An 18,754-nucleotide genomic window follows, 5' to 3' on the forward strand; every position below is an offset into this window, starting at 1 on the left:
TTAGAATGAAAGCTCCTAGTATGTTTTCATGGTGACTCCAATGACTCCTTATTCTTTCATGTCAAAAACTTAACCATTCAGCCCTGTCATTGTTCCTAAAGGTATTGCTGAAGACTGTGGCAGTAGATTGTTTTGGCTGCTTGTTGAGTGCAGTCATTTTTTCTTAAAGGGTATAAAAATGGAGGTCAGTTTGAGCCATGCGAAATTGGGGATACCTGCTTTTATATAGAGTTACAAAATAATGGGTACCTGGCTGTTTAGCGGGATCTCGGGGTCATCAGTACAAGCCCCACATTGGGCATAAAGATTACTTAAAAAAAAAAAAAATTAAAGGGTTACAAAATGAAACCAAAATGCTAACATATCACATCAACCATTGGAGAATGTATTTGGATACTAGTATTAATGGGCTTCTTCATCTTACCATAGACTACCTCATTGCTAAACCCAATGGAAAACTTTTAGGCTTTGTTTTCCTTGACCTTTTTGGCAGTGTGTCAGGTCATGAGTAAATTACTTAAAAGTTTTCTGCTCCTGTGTTCTCGTTTTCCTCTGCCGATTTTCATATTTGATGTTTCCATGATTTGTCTTCTTTTCAGCATCTTCCACAAGTCATTTCATTTGCTCTCAGCCAGCCCTCACCCCCAGATCTCTCAACCGTGCTCTTAGAAACATCAATCTAGTACATTTCTGCTGTTTAAAACCTTTAAGATCCCACTGCTATTGGAATAAAGTCCCAAATGCCTCTGCAGGATCTATACTCATCTGTTAAAGTCATCTCTTGCTACTTCTTACATCCAACTGGACACTCTCAGGTCTGATGGAATTTCAGTTCTTGAAGGTACTAGGTTCTTGCTCTCTGCCTCTTGCCTTCTACACATTGCTATACTCTCTGCTTATAAACTTGCCTCCTCATTTTGCTTTTCTGGCTAGTCCTCCTGTCTTTTAAATTTCATTTTTATGTCAGGTCACTTCCTCCAGGAAGCTCACTCTGGGAACTCCTCTCTGGTTTAAGTGTTCCTCCTGAGTTTCCCAGCACACTATTTCTCCCTTCCTAATACACACAGGTTCTTGTTAACTTAGCTTTAGCCTCCATGGTAAGTTCTGTGAAGACAGTGGCCTTGTCTATCTGGTTTAGAATATCTGCAGAGTAAAATTAGGCCTGTTCAGTAAAGGTACTTGGTAAATATTTGAATACCTAGAAAACCTATGTTAGGCTCTGTCTTAAGTTATTTATTGTTCAGGAAAATAATTTCTGGTGTGACTTGGTTAACATTTCATAAGAACAAAAAAAAGTCAAATGATATTTTTACTAATGGACTACCAAAAGAAGGTATAGGCAAATTGAAAAGTGGCTCTGATAACCAGTATGGCAGGTAAAGTGCTGAAATTCTTTGACTTAGATAGGCAAGACTCTTTAAAAAATAGGTTCCAATAAATATTTCTTTCCCTTCTATTTAAGAACATTAAAGGATACTAGAAAAATAATGAAAGAACAATTTCATTTTAAAGAGCTTTATTACAGGATGTTAATATTCAGGACACTTCAGAGCACCTTATACTTCTAATTAGATTTTTGGTAACTGGTTTTAAAGTGTTACTTGAGTATTTTTCTCATATTGGCTTTCAGTCAAAAAGCCTACTTAGTGACTGTTTAAGAGATGTTAATTTGATTAAACAGTTTATCTTTAATAACCTGAGACATCAATCCATGGATAGCTTCTATGGTAGTTTTACAGCTGCAAAGAAAAAACACATCACATAATGTCACAAGAGCTGAAAACTTTCGAAAATGCAAGTACCCCCCATTTCTATCCTTGTACCCCCAATAATGGTTTTCATTTCTATTCATACTCCACAAATCACAACAATTTACAGTTTACTCTTCTGATTTTTAGCCTTCTGCATATCTTTTAACCATTTCATTACAGTTGACCTTTGAACAATGTGGGGAGTAAGGGTACCAACTCCTCGGCACAGCTGAAAATTCACAAGTAACTTTTGACTCCCCCAAAACTAAACTACTAATACCCTACTGTTGATAGGAAGCCTTACTGATAAACAGATGATTAACACACATTTTGTATGTTACCTGTATTATATACTATATTCTTATAACAAAGTAAGCTAGGGAAAATAAAGTGTTAAGAAAACCTACAGTCACACTACTATACTGTATTTATAGAAAAAAAAACCCATGAATAAGTGGACCCATGTTGTTCAAGAGTCAACTATACTTACTAGAACCTTCACAAGAGAATAACAGTGTAAAATATGATCTACAGTAAAACCGTGGTTTGCAAGCATAATTTGTTCCAGAAACATGCCTGTAATCCAAAGCCCTCATATATCAAAGCGAATTTCAAGAACCATTGACTCAGTTGTGATCATGCGCTGTTTGGCATCACATACTACTCGTATTGCAAGACACTGCTTGCTTATCAAGTTAAAATTTATTAGAAATATTTGGTTGTTTTGCAGAATACTTGCAAAAACAAGTTACTTGCAATCCAAAGTTTTACTGTAATTCATAAGTTAATTTTATTACTTATCAGGAGTTTTGGGGAAAGTCCTGTTTTGGAAGGTGACTGAAATTATATATGTCATAATTAAAGACTGATTCTAATATTACATTAAAATCTGTTATTCCTTATTATTTATTATTTAGAATAAAAAAGATTTTAAAGAATCCTATACTTTTTTTTTCTGAAATAATCACCAAAGGTCAAAGTTACAGTGGGTAAACGAATTAGATTTTAGAATTGATAAAAAATTAAAAGCAAAAAAAAAAAAAAAAAAAAATACAACCCAAACAAAACAAAACAAAAAACCCACCAATATTCGGAAGAGATATGATTCTTATAAAGTTACCCAAAACAGGAAAATTCTCTACTTTTGTACTACTATTTGTTTCCTTCCTACTTTTCTTCTTACATAATTGGAGACATTCCCATTGTGAAATTTTTGCTTCATAAGAAACTGAGATATAAATGTAGATAAAATTACAAATCACAGACAACATCTAGATTAGCAAAAACATACACTCAGTGCAGGTACCAAAAATGAGACCTAATATCAAAGAAAAATGTAATTTTTATCCAGGCCACCAGCCCTATGTCTTCTAAAAACTCATGGAAAAGAAAGGAATGAGATGATTTTAACCCAAGATGGCTCCCTCCTAACACACTTGGCTTTCCCTTCTCCTTCCTATTGACCAGTCCAGTTTTTCTGCATACCAAAGTGTCAGTTTATAGAGATGTCAACATAGTTTTCCCTTCCTCTCTGCTTCTAATTATCACATTAAAAGTCAAACCTTCGTGAAAGTAAATGTTATTTAGATTTCTTCCCAGTCCTCTATGTATCTGAAGGGCCACCTGATTATTTTGTAAGTTATCAGAGAACACATTCTAGGTTTCTTCCTAACAAATTTTTGGGAGTGAGATTTGGGATACTAAATTACTGTATTAAGGATAATTTCAGAAGAATCACTTAAGAGAGATGCAATAATTTCTGTGATATTTAGGGGTTTGAAACCTCATAAAAATGTGAAATTTGATCAATTTAAGAAATCTCAACATAAACCCTTAACAGATGAGTAAGATAGAATAGATTGGGATGTCCCTTTGCAAAAATTTTTTCTTTTAAAGATGCAGTGATGGATTGGTTTTCTTTGTTATACTTTCTAGCTAAATCTAAAAAAAGGTGACTGGGAGTTTTTCATTACATTACCTAGATCTTTAAGCCTTTAATGTTTTAACTTGAATTTTCTAGGTTCAAATGTGCATTTGACAACTCCTGAAAGTCTCAAGAAATTAATACTCAGGTACAATTCTAAGTTGTAAATAAGTTGAAAAGGAATTTGAATCCTACTATATATAATGTGCAAATTTTGAAACAAAAAGAGGGGCAGGAATAGATTTGCTCTTACCTGTCTCTTGTAGCTTTGGCAAGTTTGTCTTCTGACTTTCTGTCATGTGTTTCTAAACCCAACATGAAACTCCCTCGTCCCAGCTGGGCTTCTGACTGTTCTAATTTTTCAGACAAATCAAAGACCTGACCAGTGGTATAGTCTGCATTCTGTAGGGAAAATGGTATTGTGTCAGTGTGTGTGTATATATACATGCATATATATATGAATTAATTTTTTTCTATTTAGAACATTTCATTTACAAAGAATTCTACCATGAAGTATAAGTAGATAGTGAAGAAATCAAATTTATTTGTAAAAAACTGACTCCAAAGTTCAAACAGTTCAAGTTTAGAGTTTTCCCCCTTTTATAATTTAAAGATTAAATTTGGAATTATTTTTGACTCCTTAAATCTATTATTTGTTATTATGAGAGGCTTTAAAGTACACAAGTCTGAGTCTCAGGTCTGGCCTTGCTGCAGATTAGTCGGAGGCTTTGGGAAAACTCCTTTACTTTTCTGGACTTTCATTTTCTGAAAATGGAGGAGGACAGCAGTAATTTCTACATTAAGGCTATTTATGAAGATTACATTAAGTGATATATCTAAAGTAACATATATAAAGATCTTAGGACTGTCCATGGCACCTGGTAAAGGCTTAATAATTGTTAGCTAATTTTATTTGTTCTCATTGAACTTTCAGAATTAGTACTTAACAACAGTTTTTAAAAAATTTGTTTTAGCTTTTGTGATTATAAAATTAATAGTTATTGCAGAAAATTTGGAAAATGCCGAACAATATAAAGAGAAAAGGAAATACCTATAATCCCTCCACCTAGCTATAACTAGTTATATTTTAGAATATTGCTGTATGCTTGCTTAAACACCTACATTTGTAAGTGCTACATACACTGTTTTGTCTGTTAATATTTTATACTTTTTAAAAAGAAAAATTTTAACAGTTACATATGTAACTTAAGCGTTAAACACTTAAGCATTTTTATGGGATATCTAAAATACAAAACAAATTTTCACAAAGATGAGTTATTAAGTACATATTCCATTTCATTTATCTTCAATAGAAGAGAATGAAGATTAATAAAAAATTTGGCAACAATTAATGTTACTCTATTTACTCAGACTGTAAGACATGTACATGAAATACAGTTCATCCACCAAACATGAAGTTATTTGCCGTCATCAGTCACTACACAGGGCCTTTTACAAGGCTTCCAGTTCTTCCAATGAGTTTATAGGCTGATAATATTTTTTAACGATGCAATTATATTCACTTTGTCTAGATCTAAATGGTTTAGGACACCAATACATTCTCTGCCCCCAAAGATTTGAAAACTAAGGTTTGCAGACCACTGCACATTTGGAATATTTATCTCAAGCCTTAAAAATGTAGGATGGCAGCAACAGTTATACTGTTAAAATGACATAAAATGACACTATATTTCAAACACATGGAATGAGTATAGGAAAGTAATTACTTAAGTCAGAAAATTACTTTCTTCTGTAGTTTTTAGGTTATATGCTTTAGCTGGGGAAAGAGAGGAGGAGTTGAACATATATTTATAAATTTTTTGTTTTAAATGCTGCAATTTACTATATATAAAACCACAAGAGGAAATATAATTTAATCTGTACTTGATTATTAATATCCTAATACATGCAATGCTAGAATACAGGGATAGCCATTGGCTGAGTATGTAGAGCTGTTTGCCTTTACACAAAGATTTAGATTGCTCTGGTCTTAGTGTTTACTCCCCCTGCTATCATGTGTCACTTCTGGCTGTTATTAGGAAACTTGCCTATAAGGAAATAACTCCATATAAAGCATTTAGCAGTGTCTGGCACAAAGGAAGCACTTAATGAAAGTATGCTATAATGATCACTCTCCTTCATTCTAATTTGCTACTTCTGATGGCTGAGGGTGAGAAATAAGAACAGGGGCGCCTGGGTGGCTCAGTCAGTTAAGTGTCCAACTCTTGGCTTTGGCGTAGGTTATGATCGCATGGTTAGTAGGATTGAGCCCCATGTTGGGCTCAGTGGTGACAGTGTGGAGCCTATTTGGGATTCTGTCTTTCTCTCTGCCCCTCCTCTGCTTGCACTTTCTCTCAAAATAAATAAACTTAAAAAAAAAAAAAAAAGAACAGAAGGCTTGTCAGAACTGTATTTAAAATCATAGACACTTCTCCAAAGAAGACATCCAGGTGGCCAACTGACACATGAAAAAATGCTCAACATCACTCATCATCAGGGAAATACAAATCAAAACCACAATGAGATACCACCTCACACCTGTCAGAATAGCTAACATTAGCAACTCAGGCAACAACAGATGTTGGCAAGGATTTGGAGAAAGAGGAACCCTTTTTGCACTACTGGTGGGAATGCAAACTGGTGGTGCAGCCACTGTGGAAAACAGTATGGTGGTTCCTCAAAAAATTAAAAATAGAACTACCATACGACCCTGTAATTGCATTACTAGGTATTTATCCTAGGATACAGGAATGCTGATTCGATGGGGCACATGAACTCCAATGTTTATAGCAGCACCAACAACAATAGCCAAAGGATGGAATGAGTCCAAATGTCCATCGATGGATGAATGGATAGAGAAGATGTGGTATATATATACAATGGAGTATTATGCGGCAATCAAAAGGAATGAAATCTTGCCACTTGCAACTACGTGGATGGAACTGGAGGGTATTATGCTAAGTGAAATTAGTCAGAGAAAGATAGATATCATGTAACTTCACTCATATGAGGATTTTAAGAGACAAAACAGATGAACAGTAGGAAAGCGAAACAAAAATAATATAAAAACAGGGAGGGGGACAAAACATAACAGACTTTTAAATATGCAAAACAAATAGAGGGTTATGGAGGGGTTGTAGGAGGGGGGAATGGGCTAAATGGGTAAGGGGCATTAAGGAATCTACTCCTGAAATCATTGTTGCACTACATGCTAATTTGGATGTAAATTAAAAAAAATAAAATTAAAAAAAATCATAGAAAATATGCTCAAGTGAGGCCTTTTCCTGTTAACAAACAAATGTTAACAAACAAAAAATAACAGTAACCTATTGAGGCTTTATTATATGCCAGGCACTTTGCTAACTTCTTATTTACATAAAGAATTTCATTTAGGGGCGCCTGCCTGGCTCAGTCGGAAGAGCATACTGACTCTTGATCTTGGGGTCGGGAGTTCCAGTCCCATGTTAGGTGTAGAGATTACTTAAATATATAAAACTTAAAAAAAAAAAAAAAAAAAAAAGAATTTCATTTAATTCTCAGGGTTCTTCCTGATGTAGGTACTATTATCCCTGAACCCAAGAGAAGGTTCAGGCTCATTAAACAGCTTTCTGAAGGTCACATAGCTGGTGAAGTGCCAGAATTTTTTTTCTTTGAACTGAGTTTATTTCATACCAAATTTTGTGGTTTAACCATTATGCTATACTGTACAATATGAGGTGGCCTACTTAAAAGAAAGAAAAAGAAAAAGGAAAGCAACTGTTCCTGACCAAGCTGTAAAATTTTAATGATAAGTTTTTATGATAGGTTAGGTTTTAATGATAATTGGAAAAGATTCGGTGACTTACTTTATTTTTTGCTGCCCAGCATCTGCTATTTTAAGTTAATGGTATTCTGATTTTCTTCTGGGGATAACCCTTCCTAATTCTTAGTCCATATGCTCCTGAAAGAGTTTTTTCTACCCCAGCCTAACAGTGAAGTATATAACTTGGCGCAGCCACTCTTGGTGTTCATTTCCTTGGCCCGGAACAGGTTTAGGGATGGGAATGTGACCTAAACAAGGCTCAGACACAATGAGGTTTAGCCTGGGGTTATGCATGAGTGTGTGTATCTAGATGTTCTCTTTTGAAGGGGAAACTGAGGGGCTGGGAGGTCCCAGGTTAATGCTGACATCTTATTTTCAGCCTGAAACTGAAGCTAACTGATATGAAATCAAACCTGACACAGAAAGACCAAGACTTAATAATAATATATGAATGCAAGCTTGCTGTGCCTGAAGTAAGGCCTACTCCTGGACTTTGCATCTTACAAGATTCACTTTTTTGTTTAGCCCAGTTTGGTTGGGTCTCCTGTCACTTGTAACTGGAGTCCCAACTGAGACACCTGACAGAACAAAAAACAGTATTTGTATTTTTCTCTCTGGAAGTCTCTTTAAGGCAGGGGCAGATTTCACCCGCAACTGACTGCTTATATTTGTCATTTGGACTTAGTCTCAGTAGTATATGACAAAGACCTTGGCTTGGCCTAGAATCCCAATCTAGGTCTGGTCATACAGAATCTGGTATCAGCCCTGATATCTTGGCCAAGTCAGGTATAGCCTTTCTACGAAAAAGGATTCCAGATATTAAACCACTTATATAGCTTAGATAAAATTCAAATGCATCCCTTGGAAATATAGTACTTACAGTAAGCAAGCTAGAGGAACTCAGGGTATTCACCCAGTATTTATTCCACAAAAGCTCAAGCAATTTGCGATCCAATGAGGATTTGAAATATGAGACTTCTAAGGCATAATACCTACAAAACAAAAGCACAAATTTAATAAGTAAAAACAAAAACCAAAACAATTCAACCATATATAAAAGTTATGGCCAAATTTAAATAATTACATTTTATATCTAAATAGTTATGTTTTAGTTTTTAGTTCAATAGAACAATCAGTAGCCACAGGTTCCTTATGCTTCTTTTAAATCTTCTGTTAACTAAACTTTCTTGTGTTATATTTCTTCCCATTGTAGAGCCCAGAAAGTCCCCCAAGCTAATCAACAACCAATCAGAACTTCTGAATGACATATGTTTATCTATGTTATTGAACGTTATCTATGTCTGAATGACATTGTTTATCTATGTTATTGAATTCATAAATTCTATCCAATAGCACATAAACTTAAAGAACTGCCTCTCTAGGGTCAACGATAATTTTTGATAGGTTTTTAAATATACTGAAAATGACATGTGGATTTCCCATTTCTCCCTTTCTAATCTCCTAATTAGGACCTACTACTTTTTGGGAAAGCAAATTTTAAAGCAGAGTCCTTAGAGTACCTTAAATTCTGCTTCCGAAAGTGCCTAACTTATAATCAGGGAGAGCAAGAAATATGAAAAATTTGGTTGAATGTATGAAAAAACATATTTTTTAAAGTAATAAATAGGTTCTGTATATTAGTAAATACAAAGAAACACAGGGACTTCTTTACCTTCAGGAGCCTATTACTGTTTATGAGGGAGATGTGGTATGGATACACAAAAAATTAAATATGTGTGCTGAATAACAGGAAGTGATGCTATAGTGCATATATAAAATTAATCACCTACTAATTAAATATAATTAAATGAGTACTCTTAGTGTAGACAGAACTGCCAGAGAAGCCCCAGGAAGAAGGCAGGACTCAGAGTAACCCTTTCATGAGTCTATGGTGTGGATATGTTAACAGCAAGGAGGGCATTAGGCAGCATCCACTTACAAACAGGAAAGCCACAAAAGGAACGGTAAGTAAATCACTTTGTCTGGACAGTTAAGCCATGGCAGAATAATGTCCAGTTGGTGGAACACATTACATAAAAGATTGAGAATTTTAAACTTTATAGGTGGGGGGATGGGTTAAATAGGTGATGGGGATTAAGGATTGCACTTGTGATGAGCACTAGGTATTATATGTAAGTGCTGAATCACTAAATTATATATCTGAAACTAATATAACATTGTATGTTAACTAAGTGGAGTTTAAAAATAAAAACTTAAAAAAAAAAAAGAAATTTAAACTTTATCTTCTAGATAGTGGGGACTCCTGGAAGGTGATGGCTATGGCCAAAGAGGTGTTTTACAACAATGATATAGCCAAAGAGGTGTTTTAAGAAAGCTGGCTTTGGTAGGATGTCTTACAGAGAAACTGTAGGCAGGAAGACCACAAAAGATACTATTGCAGTGCAGCAGATGTGAAGAGAGAAAGGCTCAGGCTCAAGTTAGTTGTGCAATTAAGTGAGGGCCTTTTCAACATTAAGATACCTGTGCAGATCTGAAGAAGGACAGGACATAGCTAGTGAAATGTGGAAGTGGAACAGTGTATTTTTTGAGCACCTGTTATTTCCTGTGTACTTTACATATATTCTCATTTAGTCTTCCCTATAACCATACAAAGAATGCATTTATTATTCCCAGTTTATAGACAAACATTTACAGAGAAAGCCTTAAAGCTAGTAAGTGGCAGAGAAAGGAAGAGAAAGGATATGGAAAGTTGTATCTATTATCAAAAGCCTCAGTTTTATTTTTACATCCAGACTGTAGACACTTGAGAGTATTTAAGAAGTGAAGTGCTAGGTGGAAAGGTCAGCTTTAGAAAGGAGGGGTTGTATTGCTGATACTTGAGGAAAAAAGAGATGAGAGGATGAACATAGCAACAGATATTCCAATTTATAAAGGATGGAAAATAAGGGAACTCAAACTTGAAGTTTTAGAATAGGCTTTATGTTTTAAAATTTATGGATCACCTTAATGTAATTACTGTTTTAATTCCATAGGCTGATGCAATGAAAATTTTTGTTTAATAGGCAGTGATTAGCTGCAAATCTCAGTAGCAGAGTTGAAAACAAGAAGAACATTCAAAATTACTTGTGGAGCTAAATCCTCATCTTCTGTACAGGAAGTCAATAATAGATACTGCCTAGAACTGAAAATCGAGAAGTAGCACTATCAGCATGTTGTTTGAAGAGATGGGGTACTTACAGGAATATCTATAATAATAGTTTAAGTGACTGTCTCTGGGGGATGGGAAAGGGAATGGTACAAAATTGTTTTTCGTAGTAAGTTTCACAGAACCATTTTACTCTTTAAGCCATGTTCCTGTATAAATACTGACAACATACAAGCTTATTTAAAAACACTTAGTGTCCTATTTTCACTAAAATTCTTTAAAGTTGAAAATATTTATTATCTACATTATATTCTATGTTTAAAACAGACTTTGGATGTGCAATATGATGTGGGATTTAAAAAAGGAAAGAAAAAAGATCAATATAAATTGCAAATAATACCTCATCACCAAATAATTTAGGAAATGGATCTGTAAGCAGCCTGCTCCAAACCCCTGCTCTTTCAACTTGGGACAAGTAAGCCACTCATTTGCCCTATGAAAAAGTTTACTCTCTTATTTAGGAACTGATCCTAAGAGAACATCTTTGAATATCTTAGCAATTCCAGGCTCAAAATTCTAGGCTCTAGCAATGAAGATAGCTAGAAAGTGGCTATTCTTCTCTGATGGACTCTTATTTCAGTAAAACAGAAAATGCAGGTTTGTTTAGATACAGAAAGCATAGACTGCTTCAGTCTTTGTTTCAAAAGCTGCAGTTGGTGAAAACAGCAGTGTAGGTATTAAAGGTGTAAGCTTTTTATACCACTGTAACTCAATATAAATGAAAAAAAAATTGTTACTCTGAAAATGAAAGTATCACAGCAAAGGTGTTTCCATGCTTAGGAGCAATTCTCTCAAACAGGAATGGTTTAAATTTTTTTCAATAGGGCAAATTATGTGATTTAATCCCATGCCTCTAACTGAAAAATAAAAAAGAATATATTTTTTTATAAGTATGTCAAAGATGACATATATTTAAAACCTCAATTTTAGAAATTCTAGAATTTTCTAAGAATTTCTGAACAGAAAAATAAGAGTGGTAGTACATGGGTAGTCATGGGTATTCCTGGAAGTTAAGATAGGAGGTATGGAGAAAATGGGATACTAAATAATCATTTAAGTAACATTTTTTGGGGGGTGGGGGATGCCTACCCTTCTGTGTGCCATGCCCTGTTTAAAATGTTAGGATACAGCAGTGAATTAATTCTAGTGTCATGAAATTTACATTCTTGGGGTCAACAAGGAAGCAAAAACTTATCAGATGGTCCTAAGTGCTAAGAAGAAATATAAAGCTGGGAAACTGAAACACAGAATGACAGGAAGGTGTTATATTAGACAAGAGGACTAGTGAGCATTCTCTCTGTTAAGGTGACCCGTAAACAGATATTCCATGACTGAAGTAGTTAGTGAGCCATGTGGAAATAAGGAACAATTTTCCTGGCAGTGGGAACAGCAAGTGCAGAGGCCCTGAGGCAGATATCTGCCTGGCGCTCTGACAACCCTAAGGAAGCCACTAAGGCTGGACTGGAAAAGCAAGGGTTTTGTGATAGGAGATGAGCTCAGAGAGGTAGTAGGAGTCAGATCACATAGGACTGTGTAGTCCATGGTAGGACTATAGATCTTATTCTTGGTGATACAGGAAATCATTCTGGAGAAGGAGGAATGTGATCTGACTTACATTTTAACAGATTCAGTTTTGACAAAAGATCTTTAAAGAGGTGAAGGGCAGAAGCTGGAAGACTAGTTAGAAGGCTAGTAGTGCTCTGGTTCAGGATCCAGATGGTGTTGGCTTGGGTCAATATTAGGTAGCAAGATATATTTAGAAGATAGAGAACACTGTTTTCATTGCTTTAACCCTTCTAAAAAGATATAGATATAGGGGCACCTGGGAGGCTCAGATGGTTGAGTGTCTGACTCTTGATTTTGGCTCAGGTCATGATCTCATGGTTCAAGAGTTTGAGCCCTGTATTAGGCTCTGTGCTGGGAGTGTAGGATTCTCTCTCTCTGCCCCTCCCCTGCTCACTCACTCTTTCTCTCTCTCAAAATAAATAAACATTTATTGAGATGTAATCCATATACTGTAAGTTTGACTATCTTAAAGAGTATATATTATTCATTGGTTTTAGTATGGCTTCTTTAAATTTTGGAGTGAAATGTTTAGGAAGAATTTTTGCTAAATGGAACTTGGGTACTTTGAGGGCTTGTAGACATGCTAGTGTCAGGCTGGCCCCGAATACAACTTCTCTCAACTGTCAATTTCATTAATGAGCCAACTATCTTGTACACTGATATGTTTATGGTTGTGCGAAAGGCAAATAACATGTTAGGTTAAAACAATTATTAATAAAAATTTTAAACATTATCCTAAATTTTATATTCTTACTGCAGTTTTAAAAGGTATTATGAAATACATTTCATCTGAACCTTTATTCTCATCTGTAAAATTAGGGGCTTAGACTGGATGATCTCTATGGTTTCCTATGATGACTTTGGCATCAGATACATTTTAAAATTACTTACTGTTTGCAGTGTACACCAAAGTCTTCTATTTTATTAAGTGGGATAGTCTGGTACTCAGAAGGTCCTTCATCAGGGGGTTTATAGCCCTCAACAAAAATGAAGAAAAATAGAAGGTTTAAAAAAAACATAGAAACATGTTTCCTATGAAGCTTTCCATTTATGGAAACATTAATTTTGGGGAGCCACATATTGAACTTAAACATTCCAGTTAAAAAAAAAAAAAGTATATTGCTTTTACTCTCCCTCAACCCCATTTGGTGGCTGATGGCTGGATTTTCATTTTTCTTGTCCTTAGGTGATATACACATATGCTAATATCTATTTCAGATTGCAGAGAAGGAAACTGATGTTTTTAGCTTGTTTGTCTAGTTCCTGTCAGAATGCCATGGGCATACAGAGACTTATTAACAAATGAAGACTACTTTTTAGTAAAGTTAATAATATATAAGCACATGACAGTGCAGAGCCTGCTTGGGAGGCTCCCCCCCCCCCCCCCCCGTTCTTCTCCCACTTGCCCGTGTGTGCAGTCTTTCTCAAAATAAATAAACATTAAAAAACAAAAAATACATAGCATAAATATGTTGTCTTTTGCTAAGGACAATTTGTGGTAGTTAGACTGCTATTTTGTAAATATTTTTAAATTGTTTTAGGTCAAAACAAGATATTAACCATAATATGACTTTAAAAATAAGTCATTTAAAAATTACAAGGAGTTAAAATTTTAAAAATTACCTTTGGGTATGTCCTAAAGGCTCCAAGATTCACCTTCCCTGCAGATATTGTTCTTGTTGGGTCAATCTACAAGAAAGATATATTTAATATATATGTAAATACTTCATTTGTTTAAATGTTATAAAGTTAGAAATACATATGTATATATAATACTACATGCATGCACACACAGAAACACTGATTAAAATAAACCAAATAATAGAAAAAATAAGGAAAAAAATAACCAAACATGATAACAAAGTTCAATAAAGTGGGTAAGTATAGAAATCTCACAGTGAATTTAGAATTTAGGTCTAGTTATTATACTATTTAAGAATGTTATTTGAAGATTTGTTTAGCCCTTTTTCAAGTTTCCTTTTACTAGATGAACAATTTCAATCTTTCTTATGGATTGCATCTAAAACACTGAGCATAGCAAGAGCTGCTCTAGCAATTCCTGACTTACTCAATTCAGTCAACATTACTGAAAGCCTATTATGTGCAGGGAACTGAGACATAGGTGCTGTGATCACCCTCATCCTATAGAATAGGACAAGAGATGCAGAGTAACTTGTTCAAAGTCCCAGCTTATAAGAGGTGAAATTCAGATTCAATCCTAGGCATACTGACACCAGATCATTGCTCTTTACTATAGTTGTTCTCAGTATACTTGCTTTAATAAATCTTTGTGAAGAACTTAAGACTGGTTGCAAAAATACTTACTACTACTGCTACGAATGGTTCCTGGAACTGCTGATTGAGCATCTGAGTACTAACGTCTATCCCAGAAAGCCAGCAGCCATAGCCAGGATGGCTATGATACCAGCCAATTGCATTTTCAAGGCGGCCAACCTAACAAAGAAGAGGACAAAGAAGATTGAGGTTTCTGTTTAATCTTAGAAACACCTGTAATTTGTCTGTTTACATAGCATTATGATAAAGTAATAGCATGCAGAATAGTTCACAGCATATGCTGCTTTCAGGTTAAAAAATTTTTTTTGGCATATATAATACCTTCTTTCCTCCCTTGTTTCCGTCCCACCTTGTTTCCCTCAACTATCCTGTTCCTCAGCCCAGATGTTACCACTATAACCAGTTGCTTACATACTTATCTTGCAGATATATTCTTTGCATAAATGTAGATTAATACAAAAACAACAGTATACCACATACAGTGTTCTATACTTTGTTTTTTCACTCAAAATATTGTGGGGTTTGTTCCACGTAAATAAAATATATAGATAACTACTTTTTAATTTTTATTTTTCTTAAAGGCTGGCTTGCAGTTCATTGTATGGATATACCATAATCTATTTAATCAGTTTTATATTCAGGAACATTTAGGTTGTTTCCAAAATTTTGGATTTAAACATACATCTGATACTGAGTGTGAGAATTAAAAAAAATTTTTTATGGAGATATAATTGACATATAACATTGTATTAGTTCAGGTGTACACCATAATGATTCAATATATGTATATACTGCAAAATGATCACTACAAGAAATGTATTTAACATTCATCACCATACATTAGGTACAACTTTTTTTTCCTTATGTTGCAAACTTTTAAGATCTACTCGAGTATAAGAATTTAATTAAAAAAAATCCATGCTAACCTCATATACATCTTCCATAGAAATTGTTGAAAATAACTTAAATATAAACTTTAATGTAAAGAGGATAGTTTTAAGTTTAGAAACTCAAGAGTCGCCATGAGACTCTTATTAGAGTTACTAAACTTAAAGAAACAGCGTTTTTACCTGTTTGGCGTTTTCTATATATGCAGCCATGTACTCATATGCAGCAGCCTGAGCATTTACTCGGGTTTCAGTGCCCTCTACAGGCAAAGCAAAACTGTCCATAATGATCATGGTTTCACCATCCACCTTTCCCAGCATTAAGCCCATCACTTCTAAGTTGCCTCCTGATCTGGCATGCATCACCATTTTCAATAGAGCCAATGCTGAGATTTTGCAGTACTTAAAGTAATGGTGACTATAAAACAAAAGCACAGTATAATTAACTTTCTTTTATAAAACACAATTTCAAAGACAGTTTTTGTGAAGATAACAAATAAGTATTGAAGGAATTTACAGTGATGGGAGGGGGAGAAAGATTGTAGAATATGGGAAAGAAAAAGAAAGCAGAAGTTGCTGCAGGGGGCTGGAAATGATAAACATGTCAGAGTCCTGCAAAGTATTTCCTTTTAGGGGAATGGAAAAGTATGAAAAGCTTTTTAAATATGCTATTCAAGTAGAAAGGAATTATATGACCAGTTCAGTAGGCTTTTTCTCCATTAATTTTGGAATCACCAAATCTCTGATTCTGACTTTAGTTGGATGGCTGTGCCTAAAGATTCTCAGGTCTAACTTTCTGGCCTTATGGTTAAGAATGTGGACTCTGACATCCATCTGCCTAGGTTTGAATCTTTGCATTGCCATGCTAGCTGTGGCCTAGAGAACCACTTCATGTCTGTGCCTCAGTTTCCTCATCTTTAAATAGGAATATTTAGAGTTGTTGTTAGGAGGAAATAAAGTAAGTGAAATAATGTATATAAAGTGTTTAGCTTAGTGCCTAACATGTACTAAAACTTTATAAGTGCTAGCTGTTATTAGTCTTAACCCATCTTTTACAGTACTCTTAAAAATCAGTGTGTTGAAGGGTGTGGTTTCTTTCTGTGTTATCTGCTTCAAAATTGAGAATGTAGCTCTAGTATCTTTAGTTCAGAGTTTGTCATCTGTGGATGTGACTAAACTACTCTTCACTACAATTACATTTTCCCATCTCACTGACACAGCCCAAGAGAGCTAGGATGAATATAATTAATTAGAGTCACAATCGGACAGTAGGGGAAGCAGATAATTTCCAAATATTTAATAGGCTACAGCAACCTAAAATGCATAGCCTGCTCTAGAAGTAAGCAGACAAGCAGTCTTTGATAACTAGTCTTTAATAAAGTGGCCAATGTTTCTGAGAAGCCTTTTTAAGATGTCTGCCCACAGGTTTCAATCCCAACTGAAAAATTTGGAGACCTGGTATTGGGTGTCCAGATATGAATTAAAATCTTGGCTCCCCCATTTACTGGGAAAAAGAAAAAAAGACAGTTACTGTGCTCCTATTTACATACATTGTAGACCATTTTTTAATACATTATCTCATCTAATCTTTATGACATTACCATAAAAGTAGGTCTTAATTCCTTTTTACAGATAAAAAATGAAGACACATTAATTTTCTAGGGCCAATTAACTAACTAGTGACAGTTATGAGGTTTGAACTTCAGTCTATTGTCACTTAAGAGTTCATTGCCTCAGTGTGATCATGAAATAAGTTACTTATATTTGCTTGTTTTCTTATATGCAGAAAAGTAATGAAAATACAGTACTGCAGGGGCACCTAGCTGGCTCAGCTGGAAGACCATGCCACTCTTGATCATGGGTTTGTGAGTTCAAGCCCCACGTGGGGTGTAGAGATTACTTAAATAAAAAAAGTATAGTACTGGGTTATCATGCAGATTAAATAATATATGGAAATTCCTAGCTCAGTGCTCAATCTGTATTAAATACTTGATAAACACGGCTGAATCTGAATACTGACAAGAGTTTGCCCTTGTAAAAAACTGAGAAAGACGGAAGAATTTTGTTGTTGACACTGTTGTCTTTTCTATCTTTCCATTTGACAGACTGCTCTTTTTACTCTCTCCCTAGCATAATCTGCTTTCAGGAAAGGTAAGTGCTGTGGGTTAACAGTCCTTGACTTGTCATCATTCCCAGGGACACAGGGCTTTTGCTAAGGGGCAAAGAGCTTTAAACTCTATTGATATAATTCCTAGCTTATGTGAACTTCTGAAGTAATATTTTAGGAGACTGGGTGGACCCTCGTTTCTGAAACTGTTATGGCAATCAAAAATTGATTATAGATCTCTAAAAGACGGCTCATAGTTATTTTAGACGCCCTTGGGCTGACTTAGTTTTTGAAGACAGGTGCAGTCTCCAGTCTGAGATCAGCTGGTCCTAACCAGGTGTATTATCGACACAAGGCTTAAGGCAGAGTGCGGCATACCTATGATAATACAGATACTGAGAACTGACAAACCAAAAAATCGCTTGTCGTTTTTCTCTTACATCAACTGGAGGCAAACGGGTTAAAGAGAGACAGAAGGGGGAGTCAAAGCAAGCCTCCCTAGAGGGCCTTTGGCTCTACTTGCGGAGACAAAAGGTGGATCAAAATTTCTCGGGCGCATATTCTTCTCCCTGCCCATGAAAACACAAGCTCTCCACCCTCTGCAACTCCCACTCCCTCTGGGTGTCCTAAACTCCCGCCACCCCTTCCCTCCCCTGCGTCTCGCCAGGGACCTCCTCACTCCTTAGTCCAGGGCTTCGCCGCCAGTATTTCCTGCTGCTGTTTCTTGTCGTATTTGTAGATTTCATCGATACTCTGGGCTTCCTGCATGTTGTTGGCCAATTCCCAGGTTTTCTGAGCCATACCACTCCCGGACGCCGCCATTGCGAGGAATCGGAGAAGTTGTCGCCTCCACAACCAAGACGCAACTTTACCTCGCTGGGTTCTCAGGTGTGGGTTTCGGACCCTCCCGAGCACAGGTGCAAACTCGTACTAGTCTCTCGAGGCAGCCATGACACCTAAAACCGGAGGTGAAGTCGGTACAGACCATTCGCGGATGGCGGGAGGGCTTCCGGGGTGCCACGATATAAATAGCGGTTACATAATAGAGACAGAAGAATCTTCGTGTGGCTGAAATGAGAATATATTACCTTAAAAAAATTTTATGTATGAATAGAACAAACACAATGATTGGGCATGGGAATGGTATAGTCTTCCGTACCGGAAGAAGGGCACGTTAACGTTATGCTAGAAACTGGAACCAGTCCTCTTTGTTCGTACTGCGCAGGCTCGGCCTCCGCCATGTTAAAAATGGGTAG

The 18,754-nt window shown here is 35.6% G+C and overlaps 1 protein-coding gene across 3 annotated transcripts; it reads right to left on the reverse strand.

Annotated features, from left to right (window-relative positions):
* Positions 1-1,499: 1,499 nt before the first annotated feature.
* COPS5 (COP9 signalosome subunit 5) lies at positions 1,500-18,754 on the reverse strand. 3 transcript variants are annotated; one of them, XM_047841951.1, is made up of 9 exons: positions 18,658-18,754; positions 18,371-18,566; positions 15,575-15,809; positions 14,535-14,663; positions 13,833-13,898; positions 13,101-13,186; positions 8,358-8,469; positions 3,929-4,077; positions 1,500-1,739 (listed from the first exon to the last, which is right to left on the reverse strand). In XM_047841951.1, the coding sequence occupies exons 1-9, from the start codon at positions 18,737-18,739 to the stop codon at positions 1,655-1,657; spliced, it is 1,140 nt and encodes a 379-aa protein (XP_047697907.1). In that variant the 5' UTR covers positions 18,740-18,754; the 3' UTR covers positions 1,500-1,654. The 3 variants fall into 3 exon arrangements, with proteins under 3 accessions (XP_047697907.1, XP_047697908.1, XP_047697909.1); XM_047841952.1 differs by lacking the exon at positions 18,658-18,754 and having other exon boundaries at positions 18,178-18,638; XM_047841953.1 differs by lacking the exons at positions 18,371-18,566; positions 18,658-18,754 and adding an exon at positions 18,170-18,307.

This window comes from Prionailurus viverrinus, chromosome F2 (assembly GCF_022837055.1).
Source record: "Prionailurus viverrinus isolate Anna chromosome F2, UM_Priviv_1.0, whole genome shotgun sequence".
NCBI classification, from domain to species: Eukaryota; Metazoa; Chordata; class Mammalia; order Carnivora; family Felidae; genus Prionailurus; species Prionailurus viverrinus.